Source organism: Meles meles, chromosome 11 (assembly GCF_922984935.1).
Source record: "Meles meles chromosome 11, mMelMel3.1 paternal haplotype, whole genome shotgun sequence".
Classification (NCBI taxonomy): Eukaryota; Metazoa; Chordata; class Mammalia; order Carnivora; family Mustelidae; genus Meles; species Meles meles.
In genome coordinates, this window is record NC_060076.1 from 88,729,060 (window position 1) to 88,751,331 (window position 22,272).

The 22,272-nt window shown below is 42.8% G+C and overlaps 1 protein-coding gene across 1 annotated transcript in view; it reads right to left on the bottom strand.

Annotated features, from left to right (window-relative positions):
• Window positions 1-22,272, bottom strand: part of PGM5 (phosphoglucomutase 5) — a 191,393-nt gene that overhangs the window by 46,685 nt on the left and 122,436 nt on the right. The window contains exons 8-9 of the mRNA XM_046022772.1: window positions 6,484-6,619; window positions 2,222-2,405 (exon numbers count right to left, since the gene is read on the bottom strand). Coding sequence (XP_045878728.1) covers window positions 2,222-2,405; window positions 6,484-6,619 — 320 coding nt within the window. The remainder of the gene's footprint in view (window positions 1-2,221; window positions 2,406-6,483; window positions 6,620-22,272) is intronic.

The window sequence follows — 22,272 nt, forward strand, 5'->3', positions numbered from 1 at the left end:
GCAGCGGAGAAACTCCAGGGTGACTGAGGACCGCCAGCTGGTAAACCACCACTTGGGTTTCTGAGAAGGTGAACAACAACCTTCCTTTGTTGCTAGAGGAACTCCCCAGAGCAGCTCCTGGTAGCATTTACTATTTATGGCCACATTTGAGCTAATATGAAAGAGTATGGAAAGAAAAAAAAAACAAGTTCCAGAGTAAAAATGGAAACCAATATTCAGGGTTGCAGGGGAGGGGACGTGGAATAAATAGAGTCTGAACTTGAGATCTAGCTGCAGAATTAGCCTGATGTGAACTGTTCAAAGAGCCAAGAAAAGAGGATACGGATGGTGAGTGCACTGGGGAAGAAACAAGGTAGAGCGTTAGTGGATTTAACAGCAAAACAAATTAGCTTCACAGACAAGCTTCTCAGGAGCAGACAGAGTCCAGAACCTAGCACTGACTAGATAATCTTTTCAGGGAATGGATTTCAAGACTTCCTCACCAGGGAACAAAAACCTCCCACGAATAATTTAGAAAGCACGTATTTTAGGAGCCCTGGATTTACAAAATGTTTGCTCTGAGGCTCCTTTGCAAAATGGAAGTAGGGATATGGTACAGAATTGGAAAGGATTCATCTGAGGCAACACGGCTCTGAGACGCCATGTGGGGAGCTCCTGGCTTCACGTGTCTGGAGATTCACTAGCGTTATTCTGGAAGGAGTCGGTCTCCTCTATGAAGACGCATCCTCATGGGAAACAAAACACAACTACAAAAAATGGATGATATACTCCTTGTGTGAAGGATCACTGGGAGCTTTTGTGTCTTATTCGTTGGCTTTCTAAAACAGCTCTGTGAGGTCGATGTGTTACCAAGGAGGAAGGAACCGTGGCTCAAAGAAATCGGACCTCTTTCCTGAAGTCATATAACTAGTTAGTGGGGCAGGGGGAGGATGTGCTTCTTCTTCTTTAACTTTTTAAAAAGACTATTTATTTGTTATTTGAGAGAACGAGAGAGATACAGAAAGAGAGAGAGAGTGCAAGCAGGGGGAGGGGCAGAAGGAGAAGCAAGGAGAAGGATGCAGGACTCCATCCCAGGACCTTGAGAGCATGGCCTGAGCTAAAGGCAAGCACTGAACTGACTGAGCCACCCAGATACCCCTGGGTCTTCAAACTTTCAAACTTCTCAACCACTCTTATCTCCACTACCCTACAGCTTGCCAAAGTAAAGCGGTCATCAATTTCCCCAGCCATGGAAGGCCTTCTAGAATGAAAGACTAAGGACTTTCCAACAGAGATGAATGAAAGACCACCAGGAAACACCACAGACCAGAGGAGGATACCAACCAAATAATAGGAGGGCCTCAGGCTTTGGAACATATGCAAGTCCAGAACCCTAAGAGAAGGACTATGTGTGAAATATTAGTCGAAATAAAAAGATCAGTAACTTCTGTTACATCTAGTTCCCCAGATCCGACAGCTTCTGATTTATTTTGTTGTCTATTCTTGGTGAACAGTGTACCAGAAGATATGAATTTGGAGATTTTAGAATGGAACTTTTCTTAACATTACTCGGTGTCTTATTTGAACTGTAAATATTGAAATGTGCTCCTAGACTGGTCAGTTCTTGCCATAGCCAATAAATACACAAAATCAAGAAGAAACACACTTTGTAATAGCTTTCAACTTCCATTACACAATTCACAAAGACGAGACCATGGCAGAAGTTGTTGATTTTGTCACTGACCTTTTGTAATCATTCTCCACCATAGATCTTCCTTTTGGGTTTTGTGGGACAAGTTTTCCCATCGTTTCTTCCCCTATAAGCCCATCTGGCTAAGCTCCTATTATTCTCAATGACATAAGGTCATAAAAGGGAAACTGCACTTGACGGGGATGCTAAGGAAAAAGAATATTTTGCCCTGGGAACCTTTTTCCGAATCTGTGATGAGCCCACAGGCTGCAAACATTTCAGAAGGAAATACTGGGTTTCTATCCATGTATAGTATTGGCCTGTCAGTTACAAGCAGAAAGAATACTGGACAGTCAGGGCTCTGTGTTCAAATGTGTCCTCTACCAGGAATTAACCAGGTAGGTAAACTTCACTGAGGCCTTTCTTCTCTCCCGGCTGCAGGCTCTCATCTAACCATGAAGCGCTCACAGTAGACCAGCCCTACAGACCATTCCAGCTGTTAGACACTCTGGCCCCTGGCTTTGCCCTTTCTGGTGATTTCCTAGCAAGTACCTGTTTCTTGGTCACTGTGCCGTCCACGGGGTCCACATATTCAAAGCAGTCTGTCTTTGCCACACTGTAGACGTGGTTGCCCACTGCAAACTGCTGGCCGACGAAGGACTTATCTGTGACCAGGGCCTCCAGGTCCCTCATGATGTAATACGTCGTCTTGGGCTCTAACCCCTCATAGTCAAACCTGGAGAGGGAAGGCAGGACACAGGGTGAAGACAAACCTAGTCAGAGAGCCAGCAACAGGGTGGACCACTCAAGGTCATCTGATCCTTGGTTTTGTTTTCCTGAAAGAAGAGCACAGAGAAGCATTCCAGTTGGCCCCATGCTCTCTTACCTGAACCACAGAACCCTGGCCCCGTAGGAGCCCAAATGATCTTGTAAAAAGCACATGGAGTCATGTCCTTTATTTTAAATCCTTCCCCAAGTGCCCATCAGTTGAGAACAAGACTCTCGTCACAGACCATAAGCCGCTGTGAGATCCGACCCCACCCACCCTTGACTTTGTCCCACTCTCGCCCTTGTTCCCTATGCTCCAGCCACACGGGCTTCCTCTCGGGTCCTCAGAGACACTTTGCCCTGCCCTGCCCTGCCTTTGGGACTTTGCCATTGCTGTCTGTTCCTTCAACATGGTATATATTTTTTTAAGATTTTATTTATTTATTTGAGAAAGAGAGAGCACTGTGAGGTGAGTGGCAGGTTGCAGGGGGAGAAGCAGGCTTCCCGCTGAGCAGGGAGCCCGGGATGGGGATCCATCCCAGGACTCAGTCTGGTATATTCTTCCCCATGACCCCTCACGTACCTGGCACGTTCTCTTCTGTCCCTTTGCCAGCTTAGAGTTACCTCCAGAAAGTGACCTTCTCTGATCGTCTAATTCAAGCTTTTTCCTTCTATCTCTCCCGCTCTCACATCACTCTTGAAATTTTCTTGTGGTACTTACCCCAATCTGTACTGACTTGTTTGTGTATTTGTTCATTTATTTCTTATCTGCCTTTGCCCCCATGAACCACAAGCTCCGGGAGGCCAGAGACCTTCTCTGTTTTGTTCTCTGCTGCTTCTAGTAAGTGTTTACTAAGCAGTGGGATGAAAGATGGGAGGAAGGGAACAGAGGGAGGAAGGAAGGAGAAAGAGGAATCAAGGGAGGTGAAGAGAGAAGGAGGAAGGGGCCTCAACGTACCATAAAACTCTCTTGGAAACTTGGAACAAATACCCCAATTGTTCCATTAAAAAAAAAAGTCCTCCTAGCCAAGAACATCAAATGTAACAATGGGGCTGGGAGGTGATTAGAAAAAAAAGACTAAAAATAACACCTATCTCATTTGTTGTTGTTGGGCTTAAATACCATAATGCATATCAAGTGATGCCAGACACCATTGCTTAAAATTATTAATGGATTTTATTCTTAGTCACTATCACAAAGAAACTGGAGTCTTCCCCTGTGTCAGATAGTATCAACCAAGACCAAATGGCAAGCCCAGGGGGGGCGCTGTGTTTTTGTTTTTTTTTTTTAAAGATTTTATTTATTTATTTGACAGACAGAGATCACAAGTAGGCAGAGAGACAGGCAGAGGGAGAGGAGGAAGCAGGCTCCCTGCTGAGCAGAGAACCCCCGAGGATCATCCCAGGACCCTGGGATCATGACCTGAGCGGAAGGCAGAGGCTTTAACCCACTGAGCCACCCAGGCGCCCTCCCGGGGGCGCTGTTAAAGAAGGAAGCCCTTGAGGGGCAGCGGGGCGCACATGGCTGTGGTGAGATCTCACACTGGGCTCTGTGTGACACAGGGACAAGATGTGGGCTCCCAGCCTGCTGAAAGAAGGAAGACTTGAATCAATGCTACTTCTTCTTCACCCAAGATCTTTTAAGACTTTGAGTAAACATCAGGGTATTAGCCAAAATGGAAAACATGGAATGATGCCATTTCTACTAGTGGGTTCCCTGTCCCTGTATCTCTGTCTTGTAAACTCTCTCTCCAACACAGATGTGCCCTCCCCAGCCTCAGAAACAAAACAACTGGGAACTCTTTCAGAATACTGGAGGAAGTGGATGAGTTCTGAGCCTAGAATCTCTTTAAAGATAGTCTTTGGGGGGAAGATCGAGACCCAACCAAGCAGAGAAGGGTAGAAGGATGGGATAAGAGGGTTTATTAGGATACAAAGGGGGCAGTGAAAGAGATGCAGAAGTTGGGGAAACTGACTGACAGGACAGATATATTCAGTCTATGGGCAAGGCTGCCCAAATGCTTATCTTCATCCACAAGCAGACTCTGGCACAGCCCCCGCTTCGCAAACCACCCCCTCTGACCACCACAACCCACACTTTCACGGGAGGAAATCTTTCTTTTTTTTAAAATTAATTACTTTTATTAACATATAATGTATTATTTGCCCCAGGGATACAGTGAATCGTCAGGCTTACACGTTTCACAGCACTCACCATAGCACATACAAGGGAGGAAATTTTTCAATGGGGAGTTCCTTCTGGGGTCCACACACAAGGAAAATCATCTGGGTTCCCAGATACAACTTCAGGTTCAGAAACAGTTAAACGAAAACTGTTGGATTATCTCCTCCCCACCACAAAGAACAGGCTAGAAGTCTTTTTATTTCACAAGGATCTCTCAACCTGTATCTGCTGGAGGCTGAAAAAGTGTTAACCTTTCATTCTACCTACTCCCTCCTCCTTCTTTCTTTATCTCTGTGATCTTTTTGGACAGAAATCTGAAACGTAAGTCAATGTTCTACAAGAATTTAAATTGCCATTGCGTTATATTCTCTAATACGGTATTTGCTATGAAAAAAGTAATTTCCTCTAAGCTCTTGGCCACAAAAAAAAAATGAACTATATTCTAAATACAGTCATCGTAACACCATGTCCTCAAAACACTGGCAGAAAGTTAGATAATCATTGCACAAATTATGAGGAGCACATCCTTAACTCAAAGGGATCTCACTAAGCCAGAGGTTGGTGATCATAACATATTTTTATCAGGTTGGACTTTTTTTTGAAACAGCTTCATGCAATGGAATTACTTCTCAGGTACGCCAAAAAAAGGCCCACGAGAATCAGGATTTTTGGGGGCACTTGTGAGAAATACTAGTAAGTATAACAAATGCCCAACCTGCCTTGAGAGTAACTGCCTTGTTTATGAAACAAGGGACCATTTGAGGTGGTTTTCAGGGAACTGCAACCTCCGTCTTCTTTGACTAAACAGGAAAAAAGACTATTATGGCCATGTCAACATTTCCCAGAGCCCTGTAATCTTTTTGACAGTAATGAGGCCTCTCACAGGCTTTCTTATTCTCTGATATTTATCTAAGTAAATGACTTCTTAAGAGAAGAAACAATCACCTTATAAGGGAAGTCTAAAGCTTTCTTTCTGTTCCTTAAGCTCTTGAAACATAACCAAACATCCAAAGTAGTTAACTATTCATAAACAAAGCAAAGAAGCCACCATTTCTGTTTTGCAGACATAGAGAGTCTCTGAGGCTACCCAAAGATTCCCTTGCCCCAACCCCAGGTTCTCCATAGTTAACGTCCTTGCCCACCATTGCTCCCCCAAATCCGTGGCTTGGTACTTGGAACACAAACTTAGCATACCTAGGTACACATATCCAGCAGGCAACCAGGCAGCCAGAAGACTCCGTGCTCTCACTTACTTCACAAACAGGAAAGCGACATAGATAGACCCCCAACCCTGAGCTCGTAGCCACTGACCTTTGCCCTTGTTCCCTCCCAGGGTAAGAGTTTCCTCTTCTGTATCTCCTTTCACAGGGACAAAACTTTAGCCAAATCTGGGGCTCTTGAACCATGTGGCCCCTTCAGAGGACACCTTAGACATTACTGGACCCTTAGTGGGCAAGTAAGACAGAGGGAAGAGAGGATTACAAAAGCAATCCGACCTATCAGTTTTGTCTCTGCTTCCATTCCTTGATAATTATGGATGGAGGACTAACAAGGAGAGCCCCTGATTAGACGATACAACTCTCCTGGGCAACAAAGAACTTTTAAGGTTCTGCAGTTCAGAGTCCCTCTTGGAATGGATGCCCATCTTACAGGCATGGGTGAAAAGATTACAGAGGAAAGTCTCTAGGGGAGGGGAACTTCCTGCCTTCCGGTTCGGATGCCCTTGACAGGTCGCCCCAATGCCTATCAGAAGCTCCAGCCCCTGTGTTCCTCAGATCATCCTGAAAGCTGCCTCCTTCTTAAGGTTCTAGCCCACCACTTTTCTCTAAGAGCAGTTCCCCAGGGTCCCCTCACTCCTCACCTGCAATAATAGTGGCGACCAAATTTGGCCCAGTGATCTCGGACGATTTCCTCCACACTCTGCTTTCGGGCAGCCAGAATGGAAAGCCAGACCAAGACAGCCCAGAGGCCATCCTTTTCCCGGAGGTGATCAGAGCCTAAAGAAGAAAGAAGAATTCTGCTGAGGAATTGTTCCTGGCGGGGAGGGGGAAGTAAAAGCCAAATGAACCATGAAGACCAGTTAGCAACTGAATGTTGAAATGGTTGCCTCTATTTACATATTGTGATAAATACATGTCCCATAGTATACTTGCATTTTCGAAAAAAAATCCAACTGAAATTCAAGTAACATAAAATAACATCAAAAAATAAAATACAATCCTGGAATCTATTGAAAGTTCCAAAGAGCTAAGCTGACATCGCATTTGCCCAATGTTATCATTCATTCAGTCAATAATTTTTGACCCTTACAGTATACCAAGTTCTGGTCAAGGTGCTAGGGATAGAGCACTGAATAAGACAACTCTTCATTCATGAAGCTTGAACTCGAGGAGGTAGAGACGGGCAACAGAAAAGTAGGCGAGAGAACAAGATGCATTAAATAAGGACAAGGGCTATGAAAAGTCACAGAGTATGACAGAAGCAAAAACTATATTACCCAATGAACACTGTTATGCTGTAAATAAACAAACGAATAAAAAAAAAAACTATATTACCTAGAGTAGTATAGTTTGTCTACAGAAGGGCTAGTGGTGGCTTTCCCAAAAGACATGTTCACACAGCACCCGTGACCGTGACCTTAGCTGAGGAAACAGTCTGGCAGATACAATTAAGGATCTTGAGATGAGATCATCCTGGGTTACCCAGGCAGACCTTAAATCCAATGACAAGTGTTCCTCAAAGGAGAGGAGAAGACACAGAGAGGAGCAATATAAAGAAACAGGTGACATAAAGACAGAGACAGAGACTGGCATTGCTGTCACCAGTGGGGGAACACAGGGAGCCATCAAAAGTGGAAAGAGGCAAGGAAGGGCTCTCCCCTAGAGCCTTCAGAGGAAGGATGACACTGTCAACACCTTGGTTTTGGATTTGTGGAATAAATTCCTGTTGTTTTAAGACCCCCCGACCCCAGGTTTACAGCGATTTGTTGTGGCAGCCTTAGGAAGTGAGTACAGGTTGTCACGGTCAGCTCCGCTGAGATGATGACGTCTGAGCTGCCATGTGGGAAGGAGTCGGCCACGCTGAGATGTGGGCACAAAGCATTCCCAAACCAAGGGACAGCGACCACAAAGTCCCCCACCCAGGAACGAACCGGGTAACTCAACCCTACAGCAGCTCTGTATTAAGACAGGCAGTTCATATCGTGGCATTCACAGGAACGCCAAAAGCCCGCTGAACAGGTAGGTTTCTGTGCAAAAAAGAACCAGAAGGAAATGCGAGAGGCCCACTTAAGCACCTGTCTCCTGGCCGGCTCTAAGCTCTCTCCGAAGTGAAGAAGGCCCCGAATCCAAGGCACTTGTAACAGAGTAAGGAACACGGTGACGGGAAAAGCATGCGAAGGCTTTGGAATGAGGGTCTGAAACCAAACTCTTGCTACCTCTTGCATGTGTGACAAGTTGCTGCACAGTTATTAAGCTTTCTGAGCCTCAACTTCTCATCTGTACAATGAGGACACCAACACCAATCTCGTGGGGCTGTCCTATCAATTTAGTCAAGGCCAGAGGGCAGGCTCTTGGGTCAGGTTGCTCACATTCAAGAGCTGGCTCAACGCTTCTCTTCGTGGGACTGGTTGTTCTCGTCTGCAACACAGGGACAAGGATGGTTCCCACCCCATGGAGTCACTGTCAGGATATACTGGTAATTCACACAATGCACCAACATGGTGCTGATTCCTTAAGACACCCTTTAAGGCAGATTGTTCTCAGTTATTCCTATAATGTTATCCTCTGACACTAGCAATAACCATATCATAAGAAAGGCGACTGGGATCAGGGGCTGGACCATCGCTTCTTGCAATAGAGCAGTGAGAATGGACAAGAGGACTCTTTGGTTTCAGGGCTATGAAACATACATAGAGAATCGAAAAGAGAGACCCGATGTCTCAAAGCTATTGAAACCTCGAAAACGGGATGAAATAATACTTTAGTTAAGTTAAATATTTTTGACAACTTCTCAATGAAGCTACGAGCCACTTACTGTTACATTTATGGTGTTAAATGTTAAATGCTTTTCCTTGAAAAGGAAAACATACAACCTTGAGAGGGCAGTGAAGATATTTAAAAGGAAAAACAATCAGTGTTTGGTTCTCCTTCTACACTGATCAATGAGGCGCTGATGACACTTTCAGACGTCTGGTTGCCGCTGCCTCCAGGTCGAGAGGACCCCAGACGTTAATCATCACACCACGGGGTGACTCTTGTCTTATCCAGCGAACTCTTCACACGGCTACAAAAATGGAAGAAGTTTGGAAGATGCTGGGCTGGCTCCATGGCTGAGTGCCAAAATAACAAGTCTAGGAAACCCTGCCCAGTGGGATAATTTCAAAACCTTTTGTCCTTTTATAGCTGAAAAATCACTTTTATTTACTGGCTAGAGAAAAATACTCTTTTGTTTTAAAACATGGGCTTTGCATACCTTGCATTTCCAGCTGGATTACATTACCTGGAGATAGAACCATTAGAGCTTATTAACTCTGTGAAGGAAGATGGCATAATTTAGTGGGAGAAGAGACATAAAGTTCTTGTAGCAAGATTAAAAAAAAAAAACAAAACAAAACCAAACACCTCGCCCATTTGTCACCAGTAGATTGTGAAGTTGGTTTGGATATACTTGCCTACAAGTTAAACTATCTGCCAATTCATAAGGGGAAATGATCTAGTAAAATGAATTGTGCTCTTTACAGCTTTCTGAGGTGGGATGGAGACACTGAGGGATGTTGCATTTATACACATGTTTCCCCTGGATGCTCATGGGATGCTTTGGAGAGGGTTTTGGGGATACAACCTTCCTTTTAATAATTCTCTAAAGCAAATGAACTCTCATGCCATATCAGTGACAGGTACATTAAATAAGAAATGCAGAAAATACAAAGGTATTAAATGGTTTTCTGAAACCCCACCATAAACAGAGTAAAAACAGAGGGAAGCGCTATTCACATTATAGATTATAAGGCTAACACACGACATATTTATAAATATTTTATGAGTTAATGAAAAAAAGAGATACCCCGATAGAGGGCTGCGGGAGGGCAGAAATGAGCAATTTCGCAAGAGAAAAATATTAATAGTTCAAAACATTTGAACAAATGTTCGGTCTCACTGCGGTCAAGTCCATTAAATGGGATGATACTTGGAAACTGCCAATTAGCAGAGGTCAGGGGTAGGGGACTACCGAGTACCAGTGTTAGTATAAATGTGTAGTTTGATACCATAATTTGGCACAAATAATCAATAGTCTTAAAGTATCACCCAGGTTTGGACCAAGCTATCCTAATTTTTAACCTTTAGCCTAAGGACATTTTACTAAAGTAGCTAAAAGAAGAGAAGAAAATTGGACAAATAAATGCCAATTGTTACACATCAGGATAATTGTGGAAAATCCATCCAAAAGCTTGTTTAGATGTTTTCATAAATGGAACAACTCAGCTTACCAAGGAAGTATATTCAGTATATTTTTGGAGCAAACTATAGGTAGATACGTCTATATGTATGTGCGCAGATAAACAACAGGAGGACCGCCCTTAACAATATCTCGGAAATGGTAGAATCGCAGGTGTTTTCTTTTCCTGCCCTACTTCCAGAAGAAAGATGTATTTTTTTCATGAAAGTCTTCAGTGGTGAGTAGAAAGTCACATTTGAGGACATTCAACTCCATTTACCAAAAAGCTGGTTGGGATAGTAAATAGATCGCTACCACCTATGAATGGGTGATGGACGTTGAACCTATCAATCATCCCATAGAGACTGAATATGACCCCCCTCCCTGTGGGTCTCACAGGTCTTGGGATTAGGATCAGGAATATCCTGGAAGGTTTTACAGACTAACAGAAGTTGAGGATAGGGAAGAAGGCATGCAGCTGAGCTGTCAGCATTGGCCTTGGAAGAAGCTGGGGAAGCTTATTTTTGTAGCCTACCTTTAGCTTCACAGCAAAATGGATTAAAAAGTATGGGGAGTCCCCTCTACTCCTTGTCCTCACACAAAGACAACTTCCCCCCACTATTAACAGTTCCCAGTGCAGGAGCACATTTATTCTAAGTGTTGAACCTACAATGACACACGATTTTCACCTGAAGCCCATAGTTTATGCTAGGGTTCCCGCTTGGTGTGCAGTCAAGGATTTGGACAAACATGGCAAACTACTAATCTTTCTGCCATCTTCAGTTATGCCTTATCCAGACTACTTACTCCAGTAAGAACACTGGCCTCATGGAAGATAAGGGGGAAATAAAGAGTGTACTCAGGCTCAAAGTGATTTTCTTCTCATGGAAATCCAAGCATGGGCAAATCAACTCAATTAAACATGAACACAATCAAGTCATCTCAGTGGAGACTCAGATCAGGAACGTCTGAACTTGTCAATTAGGAAAACAGACGTCACTGTGCACCTTTTGCAGGCCCCAAGCTGGAACAAGAATTATGATTCTCAATCCAGGCTGCATATCAGAGTCACCTAAAGAACTTATAAAAATTCCAAATATCAATGCAAGGCCTTGTTCCTGACCATTAAAATGAGAATTTTTGGCAATGGGATCCGGGCATTGGTTTTGTTTTTTGTTTGTTTGTTTTTTACTAGTGATTCTCATGGGCTGCTGGGGCTGAGAGCCACTGCATTAGGAAAAGACTAATCAAAATAGGTCCATGTTGGGGGCAGATGGCTTGGGGTAGCAAATTATGCCTCTTCTTTTTGTCCAAATTTGGTGCTAAATGGAAGTGGCCACTAGTCTCCAGTTCAGTGGATGCCACAAGCCCTGCTTGTGCAGGTGGCTCCTGCTGGAGCCGGTGTCAGGATTATGCTCTCTCCCTGTCCTTTCTGTCTGGAAAACTTGGGAGGATTTAACCAACTTAGCCCGGGACCTTCCCAATTATAGCAGTAAATGTCCCCCCCGTCAAGAAAACCTCTCTGTCCCCAGCACGCCAGGATGGGTGATCATCTAAAAAGAAGGGCCACTCCCTCAAATCGGTCCCTGATGGTTTTTAGGACTCATGCATGTTCAACGCACACAGTAGCACCACCGTTCCCGGAACTGGAAGTCACAGGAGCTATATGTACTTGCTCTCGGAGGAGGATTACAAAGTGAGATAAATTCCATTCTTAGAAGACAAGCAGGAAGGTACCAGACACTAGACTCAGTATCTCACACATCCGTGTATTCAATCACCCAATGTACACAACAGTATAGCTCTTTTGACAAAAAAGAGACTGTGGCTAGACCATTCGTATGAGGTCACACAGCCATGAAGTGGTGAAAACAGGCTTCGAACCTGGGCACTTTGGCGCTCACATGGATGAACTTTGCTACTTCCAGCAAGCCCAGGAACCACAGTGGTCCTCAGGGCCTGCAAGGATGACAGAGCCGAGGCAACCCTCCTAAAGATGTGGGTCACAAAAGGCACTCTTCCTCCTTCGCACACAAGATAGTCAGAAAAGTTGTCGATTTCCCTTTGCTTCTCTTCTCAGATCAATTCAACCTCAGGTCAATTACAAATACAGTTCCTACTAGTCTGCACTGAAAGTCTCCCCATCCTCTTTTCGTCCACTCAAGACAAGGATTTGTCTTTTTAAATAGTGGAGTTCGAAGGGAAAAGTGGGAGACACTCCTTTCAGGTGACTCGGAGATCTGAAAACATGTTATAGAATTGTGACAGGTTGGTTTGGGGGTTTTGTGTTTTTCATGCCTCAAATCGCTTACGTTCAGCTTTTGAAATCTTGCCCAAAAGCAAGGTGCATGGAAAGACTGACACTTTTCCATGCTTAAAAATTAAGTTTTTTAAAAACAAATGCCCTAGTCATTAAAAGAAATGAAATCTTGCCATTTGCGATGACATGGATGGAACTAGAGCGTATTATGCTGAGCGAAATAAGTCAATCAGAGAAAGACAATTATATGATCTCCCTCATACGAGGAAGTTGAGAGGCAACGTGGGGGGTTTGAGGGATAGGAAAAGAATAAATGAAACAAGATGGGATCGGGAGGAAGACAAACCACAAGAGATTCTTAATCTCCCCAAACAAACTGAGGGTTTCTGGGGGTAGGGGGGTTAGGGAGAGGGGGAGTAGGGTTATGGACATTGGGGAATGTATGTGCTATGGTGAGTGCTATGAAGTGTGTAAACCTGGTGATTCACAGACCTGTACCCCTGGGGCTAATAATACATTATATGTTAATAAAAAAATAAAAAATTATTTTAAAAACCCCACAAAAAACAAATGCCCTAAAACTTTCACGAATTGGAGAACAAATTTATTCCGTGTATCAGCAGGTCAGGTCTATGTAACTGATGTATAAGAGACAGCTGTCAGCTCAGAAAGGTAAGATGGCAGCAACTGACCAATGACTGGCACTGTGGCCATCGTGGATCCCAGTGAATAATACTACGTGGCAATAAATTTCATGAGGACATTGATGATGATAACGACGACGACGATGATGATGATGATGATGGTGCTTGACACCAATATCCTGCAGAGGATATGGCTAATATGGCAACACCCAATAACCTCCATGAGGGAAAGAACGGCGTCTGAAATTACTCATCACTCTTTCTTGGCCCTGGTTCGTAGAAGGTGTGCAGTAAATATTCACTGAATGATGACATGAAATCAATGACGGAGTGAAACTCTTGTATGTAGCTTGATCTAATTCACTGGACTCACTCCTCATGAAAGTAGCTAGCTGGCTAGACGTCACCTGGAATGTTACATTGGAAAAAACATTACAGATCATCCAACTGAATATTCACCTTACAGACGAGGAAACTGAGGCCCAGAGAAGATGAGCAATCTCTGCAAGGTGGTTCAGCCGCATAGAGGGGGAGTCAAGATTGGAGCCAAGTCTATCAAATCCTGGTGCTGTGCTATTTACATGACACCATTCTCCCAAGTCCCCTGCCGTCCTCTCCACCCTCATCTAAAAGAATCACCACAGGGGAGTAAAAGACCCTTCGGCCTGGCCTTAAGCGGGGGCAGCAGGGCACTGTGGAGCCAGTGAGATTGGGTTTGATCCTGACTCCGCCAGTGGCCTTGACCATTGGCTTGACCTTCTTCCCTAAGCCTCCATGACCTTATCTGGAAAATGAGGGGCCATTACAGTTTCTAATTCACTTCAGCGTTGAGACATCTCCATGAAACAATGTATAGGAGGCCCTAAGCATGGTATCTGTCACTTAGGAGGGGCTCGATAAATCAGACATATTAGCACGATTTCATCAACATGTGCCCCAAGGCAGTCAAGCCATCCGTCCTGGAGGAGGCCAGCCAGCTAACACAACTCTCCCTCATGAGCACACCGGTACTGGTAGGTAAGGGAGAGTGGAACCTCCTAACTCATACATCCCACCGCATTTCTTTGTCACCCGAGTGGAGGAAAACAACACGATTCCCTGAGAACTACTCCTTGACAGGTCATAAGCTGAACCGGCAATCATTCCAGTGGATTTACGATCTGCACCACATGGCTGAGGACCTGTCACTCTGTAGTCATTACGCTTTGTTCTCCTGGGGTCACCTAGCAACTAGCAGAGAGCAGGTGGGGAAGCCTGCAAGTGCCATTTTAGGAACTCCGTCTTAAATACCAAGGGATGGGCCTCCTCGTTAGAAGTCCCTTAGTCGACGCTGTAGACAAAGAAACCCTTAGTCTGGCTGGGATCCCTGTCTGTGGCTAAGGACCATGATTTCCCAGGATTCTCAGTCCCAGAGTGCCCTGTTAGGTGTAGACACAGCCTCTGAGGTCCACTCTTTTGTTTTCATTCCACACTCAGACGTCACACACACCCTCCCTCACCACTTTTCAACAGCTTGGAGGATGAGTTGAAGGGTGAAGGCAACTGGAACCGGGGAGACCCCAAGAACAGGATTTTATGTGATGGAGATATTCTTCCCACTCCAGGTGGAGCTTTGGGTCCCAGCACAGGGTAGGGAGTTTATGCAGGGTCCAAAAGGGAGTTTTGGTTTTTGGGCGTTAGGAGGAGGCTCTTGGGGATGTCAATTTTGGCGCCTCGTGCTCTGACCTAGCCTACATCGCACATGTGCATGCAGCCTGTCCCAACTAGCCCGCAGAGGAACTGCTCTCCCAGCACTGATAATGCTGTCACCACGGCCTTCTCACGTCACATCTGCTATCCAGACGGATACACAAATTGGCCATGAATAGGAGAAGGAAATGGGGTAGGACGTCAATAATCTGAAATTCACAGGCTTCTCTCTTTGCCCTAGAGACTGAACCGATATGGAAAGAGCCAAGTGTACTATTAGTGATCATCTAGATAAGGAATGAACTAAAGTGATCCTTTATTTTACCTGTTTAAAAAGGTACACTATTAAGTGAAATCACCGTATAAATACGGCACAGTTAAGTCTATGCAGTACTTGTTCAACAGCAATACTGCGAACCCAATCTTGAGTTAGGATGCACCCAGGTCATGTGTGAAACATAAACAAAGGAGAAGGCATGGCCCTGAACTATAAATTACATAACTATTAGGGGAAATAAAATGTCTTTTCATAAAGCAACTGGAGAATAAGTCAACAATATAAACCATGAGACTACACAGACTATAGAGAACGTCTGTGTTGAAGGCTGTAAGAATTTAGGACACATAAAAGATCTCTAAAGCTAGAACTCAGCCCACCATTGTACATGAGGCTTTTCACAGGTAATTGTCAGCCAACCACACACATAGGAAATAAACAGGTAAATAAAACAAATTACAAATGCTTGATAATACTTAAAATTTAAACTCTATTCATTAACACAGGTTTTGGGAAAAAGTCCTCCTAGAAGCACTTTGTTAGTTATTAATTTGTGCTGATAATTACATGATGACTGAAAATATCAAAATTTTAGTTTCAAAATTATATAACTCTGACTTTACTATAATTTGCAACATCCCTCCTCTCTCCCTTCCAACTGGTCTATATTTGTGTTGTTTTGTCTTTATAAATCCTCCCAAATCTTGGGATAGAAGTGCCCAGATCTCCAGAAATATATTCACTCAAAACTGCTAAAAATATAACTACTGATAAGACAAAGAAGAAATACCAACACGGAAATCCTTTGTTTCTTCCTTATTTCTTTCCTTCTACCTGTCTACTTTCCATCCATCTTTCCAGCCTTCTTTCCTTTATTTCCTCTTTCTACCTTAACTTCCTTCCATTCTGCCATCCCTCCTTCTCTCCTTCCATCCATCGTGCAAACAATTACTCAAGACCTGCCATATATCAAAGAAATAGAGCTGAACAAAATAGTCATGGCCCCTGTCCTCAGGGCATTTATGATTTCTGCACAGCAAGCAGAAAGATCTAACCAATCTTAAAAATTTGAAATTACTTGTGACATGGAATGTACACATAGGCTTGGTCTCTCCCTTTTGTGCTAGAAACCGGGCAGATATAAAAATAGCCTACTTCAAGAGAACCAGGCTGTACTCCAAAGTTCACAGTGGAAAAAACTGGTGTGATAACAGTGGACAAGCCCTGTCGGTGCCAGGAGACCTGGATTCAATTCCAAATCTTCAGGGAGAGAGAGATGGATGCATACAGGAGGTTTAGCAATGCCCGGGCGTATACTAAGTGTCCATTCAAAGAGATTATTATTATTAAGGAAAACTCAACAGAGAGCACTTTCTTGAAAACAACACACAGTCACATGGCTAACGACATTAGCTTAGCTTTTTAAGAATATGTGATCAAGGTAATAGTCATATTCAAGGTGATGTTCAAATTCAGAGCTCATCCAGGTTTTCCCAAACACAGCCATTCTTCAGTGTTACCTGTAAAGGAAAAAGCTTTGGGCTGTGACCCTTCATACATTCCCAAAATAGTGTAACTTCTTAGAAAACTGCTGTCAAAGATGGAAACGAGAAGGACATCATCAACCAATGCCAAAACAAAAACAAAACAAAACTTCAAAATTTTTGGTTTTATAGATCTTAGGTTTAGTTGTTTCATATATCCCCTTTTGTGTACGGGGACAAGTCCAGATTCCTTCAAATTGGAACTTTAGAAAAGTACCCAGAATGTCATCTAGATGAACAGTTTTCTTCTCTTTAAATCTGAGAATTTTTAATACATTCTTCTTTCTCTCTGTAAAGGAGTTTTCCAAGCCTCTTCCCAGGAGGTGGGTGAGTATCTGGTCCCAGCACAAAAGGTGATCTGGCTTCTTAAGGGACTTTGGTTCTTTGGCAGAGTCAGAAATACAGGTTTCCTATTGTCCAGGACTTGGACCTTTCCGTAGGAGAGAAGCCTGAGCTCCAATCCTATCACCGGCTTGGTACCTTGGAAATTTCTAGGAGCTCAAGAAGCTAGCAAAGGAAACTTCCACTCACAATATATCTTGCTCGTCTTGGAAAAAAAGCTTGACATTCTTGAGCCTGAGTCAAATCCATATTTTCAAGCTTTCTTGGCACCGAACAATGCATTCCTAATTGGTACACAGCTCCATGCTCCAGGGACACATGAAAAGGCCTCCACTTGAGAAAGCCTGGGTACATTTTCGGAGCACCTCCCCAGCCGCAGATCTAAAACCCTTCCATCTGTCCACCGTTTCCTCCCTTAGTTAGCTCACTTGCTCCTGGAAACTATATCTTAAGGTGGATAAGGATCTCTTGTGTCCAGCTAACTTTTACAGATTGGAACTAAGGGTCAGAGAGGCCATAAGGCTTGTTGTAACTTGCAGGTAAGAGTCTTAAATGTACTTGTCAGTGTCCCATTTCTGGGCCACTGGACTCCCTGCACCATACCCTGTGGCACCTCAACGATACTCTTTCTCTGCATCCAGGTGGGAAAAAAACTCGTTTTCACTACAGCAATATTTCCTGCTCCTGATTGTACATGGGTAACACAGGCAGTTGAGCATCCGATTCTTGGTTTCGGCTTGGGTCATGATCTCAGAGTTGTGAGATGGAGCCCCGCATGGCTCCAAGCTCTGCCAAAGCTTCTCTCTCCCCCTCCTTCTGCCCCTTCCCACACTTGCTCACTTGCTCGCTCTCTCTCTCTCTCTGAAATAAATAAACCTTCTTTAAAAAATGTCAGGATACTTACTTAAAATGCAGATTCTAACATGACATAATTTAAAAAATAAAATAATAAAATAAAATAAATAAAATGCAGGTCCTCAGCAACCCCCCACTTCCAGAGACTCCAAGGAAGAGTAGGATAGAACATATGTATTTTTAGCAAGTTTCCCAGGAGATTCTGACGTAGCAGCTCAGGGCTACTCAGGAACTGGCATTAATAAAACCCATAAGAGCAGAATGAAGCTACTTTCCCCCTACAAGGCTGAGTGGTCCCGCTCCTCAGGCCTTCTAACAGTCCCTCACTGTTGCGTGCCCGCAGGATGGAATTAGTCACTGCTTTCGTCAGAAAGTCTGATCACCGTGGTGGAAAGCAGCACACAGTGTAAGGCACGAGATCAATCTTAGTTCAACTGCAATGTAATTCAGGTGGGGACCTTTTCCAAGCCCTGGGGCCCTGGGTGAGTCACTCAACTCCTTCCTGGGCTCAGGAATTTCCTCTGTCAAATCAGGCTCATGAGGCAAATGTCACTTGAACCTGAGGAAGGGTCCTTGGGCTCCTTAAATGGAACATGATAAACAAGAATAACAACAAGAGACTTTTCAAATTCCCTCCTAGGCCAGCCTACACGTTGCAGTCAGCATCAGTGAAAGCAAAGTTTGCTGAAAGGTGTCTAGAAGCGACCTCCTTCCGGTGCTGACCATGGTTCCCGAGTTCCGGCTGAATCATGTGTCCGTGTCTAAGCCAGGCAGGTGAAGGGCTTCACACATTCTCCCCTCCTCGCTTGTATTTCTGGCACTGCTTCTTGATAATCTTTCCTCCAACCTACCCTAGATGTCACAGGTTAGTGAACTTCGGCCCACGGGCCAAAATTCAGACTTCGGTCTATTTTTGTAAATAAATGTTTACTGAAACAGAGCCATTCTCATTCATTGATGTATCACTGACGGCTGTATTTGTGCCAGTGTGGCTGAGCCAAGTGTGAAAGGGACAATACGTATCCTCTTAGTCTGCAAAACCCAAAGCATTTATTATCCAACCCTTTACAGAAAAAGTGTGATGACCCCCACTATAGCCAGTCCTTTTCAGACATTTTTGGCCATGACCCACAATAAGCACACTTGACAATGAGACCTACTATACACATAGATACTTATGTGTGTATTTATATATACATATTTCCCAGAGTAATATTTACCTTTACTAAACACAATGCATTCTAAGAAGTTTCCAGTCTACTCATTTTTTTCTCAAAATCTGTCATGACATTTTATTAATTTCCTGATCTCAGATGAGTCTTGATTCATATTTGGAAAACACTGCTTTAGACAAAGTGAACTGGCTACTTGCAACACATGTCCCCTGCTCTCCCAACCTCTGTTTCTTTCTTGGCACTGCTCTCTCCATCTGGCATGGTCCAGTCCTTTCATCTCTATGTATACAAATCCTTCCCATTCTTTAAGAACCAGCCCAGTTTCCATCCCTTTCCCGAAGTCTGCTTTGAACCTCCAGTCCCAAAGCATTCTCTCATTTCCCACCACATTTTTTCTCTTCCCCTATTTTAGAAATTTAAAGTTTCTGCATTGTAGAACAGTCATCTAGTAATCTGTGCATGTTTCTAATGATGTACCCAAAGATCTTGAGTTCCTTAAGGGTATGGTCCTAAGCAGTTTGTATTCTAAATACCATGCAGGACAGTGCCTCATACTCCGTAAGTACTGAACTGAAGTAAGCAAATATTTGTTACTGAGGATATAATATGGTTTATGCACATGATATCTTATCCTGCAAAGTTAAAGCCTGTAAATATATGGTATATTGTAAGTGCTCAATAAATGCTTATAAAGACAGAGAGGGAAGGATAATCTGGGCTTGCCAGTTTCCGTTCCAGTTGCTCGATTTGTGTTGTTAAAGAAGGTATCACAGCTTGGACTGACCTAAGCACAAGTACCAGCCATATATTCTGAATCCAAAGAGTAGCACTTGAGAGAGCTTGATACGGTCTCTCCCTTCCCAAAGACACAAAAATGCACACCATCCCTCCCAGACCATTAATGGTAATGCCACTAGAGTGGGTAAGAGAAGAAAATTCCCCAGAATGAAACTTCTTCAGGAATCCCAACATATCCTCAAATGTTATCATTATAACCAGTTCCAGTGGTTTTACTGCAATGTGTTTAAGCATGACCAAAGAGGACATATTCTCAGGAATTCAAAGATGGTTTGACATCAGCAAATCAATCATACTATTTCATTACATCATAATAAAAAAGAAAAAAGTACTTGTATATCACTAGATTCTGAAAAGACACCTGATAAATCCAGCAGCTGTTTCTACAAGGTTCTAAGTAAAATAAAAATAGGAAAAAATATCTACATGGACATGATAGAGATTTTACCAACATTAAAAAGTAATCACTGGGGTGCCTGAGTGGCTCAGTTGGTTGAGCATCTGACTCTTGATTTCCGCTCAGGTCATGATCTCAGGGTCGTGAGACTGAGCAATGCATAGGGCTCTACACTCAGCACAGAGTCTGCTTGAGATTCCCTCTCCTTTTTCCTTTGCCCTTCCCCACCAAATGAATAAATAAAATCTTTTTTTAAAGTTTTAAAAAGCAATAACCAAAACAGAAGGTAAATGTTAAATCCATTTCCATTAAAATAATGAATTATCACAATTATTATTTAACATAATTCTGAAGATTGTACCTAATACAATAAGAATATGACATACAGGGTAAAAATATTAGAAAAGGAAACATAAAAATATTTTAATCATAGATTATATGACTGTATGCCTTTTTAAAATCACAAGAGATTATAGAGTTTTTAGAAAAGAAAATGCTGTAATTAATATTAGAATGTGCTAAGATGGTTGCAAAGAAGAGAAAAAAAGGTATTAATCAATAGCCTCTCCTTATATAAGCACCAAAGAAATTATAAAAATGAGGATGTCAACATTAAAATCAAAGCTGTTAAAAGCTCTATAGGACATATGACCCAGTCTCTTCAATTAATAAATTAGAAAGAGAATACCTGAAAGGGATATGCAGATTAAAAGATGCTTAATAGATATCAAATAGTTACAAAGTAATATCTTTTGGATCTCAATTAGAAAAAGAAAAAACTATTAAGGAAGAGGTGAGAAAAGGAGAGGTTATTAAGAAATTACTTTTGGCATTCCACTTCTACATGTCTGTTTAGGATGCAGAACTCTATAAAAGAATGTCACTCCTATCCCAGTAATATGAAAAGGCCAGGAAACCTTCAAAATCATAACTTTTCTTGAACTCCTTAGAAATATGAGGCCATAAGGCCATAGAGTAAGTGAAATCCAAAAAGTGACAAGCCCCTTCAAGGAGAAATAGGACACAAAACCATTTCCTTTTGGCAGGTCACAGGAAAAAGAGGATGCTTCCATACAAGTGAAAAATAAGAAGTTATTTAAGAGTTCCAAAAATTCTTAAAGGCCAAGTATAGCCCATCATGTTAGTTTAAAATTGCTTGGAGTCCCAGATATCAGAGATAAATTTGCAAGTTAATTCCCACAAACCTTCACTGGCTGTTCACAGAAAAGACTGGAGACAGAGAGGGAGTCCTGATAGTGTTCACATGTGGGCAATGATCAGCTGCTGAGAGACAACCATGAAGCCCTTCTAGTTCCCCAAACCTACCTTTCATAGGAAACAAAAGGCTTAAACTTTTGGGTATGTGAGTTGCAAATTTTCTCATCCTAAGAACCCATGCAAAAATCCATTATTACTGGAATAGGGATTGAAGTAACAACCCTCTGCCCTTGGAGAAAGGGTAGGAAACCTTTTGGGGCCTGTAACCTTACTCCAATACTAAGGAGAGGTCTGCTGTCACTGGAGAAGGGTCAAGCACCTGACAATATAGATCTGTCTTGTATCATAGACATGCGGGCACTATGGAAATCTGCAAACGAAACAGAAACACTAAAAAATCTCCTCCAATACAGCATCCTTGCTTTGGCACACAGTAAAAATATCCCACTTCTGGAAGAATTAGAACACTATGCAACACTAAAAACTATAATAGAAACAATAAAATCCAAATCCAGCTCAACTCCTGACTAGATCAATTTACACTTTCCAGTAAGGGCCAGATAAAAGAAGAGGTATGCCCCCTTCTGTGTATAAACATTGTTTACCTGAGTCTCTAGTGTTCTTATATACTTACTGTCCAGCATTCAGTGAAAAATTACAAGATACACAAAAAGCAAGAAAGACTAAACCACTACTTTATCCAGAGAGATAAAACAATCAAGAGAACCAGATTCAGAGATAAACCAGATATTAGAAATAACAGACAGGGAGTTTGGAATAATGATGTTGGATATGTTAAATGATCTAATGGAAAAGATAAGCAACATATTAAACAGATGGGGAATTTTCTCACCAAGATGAAAATTATAGATGAGTCAAAGAAAAATGCTAGAAATAAAAAACAGTATCAGAGATGAATTCCTTCACTAGGCTCATCAGAAGATTGGACACAGTGAAGGAAAGAATCAATGACTTAAAGATAATGACAATAGAAAGAATTTAAACTGAAACACAA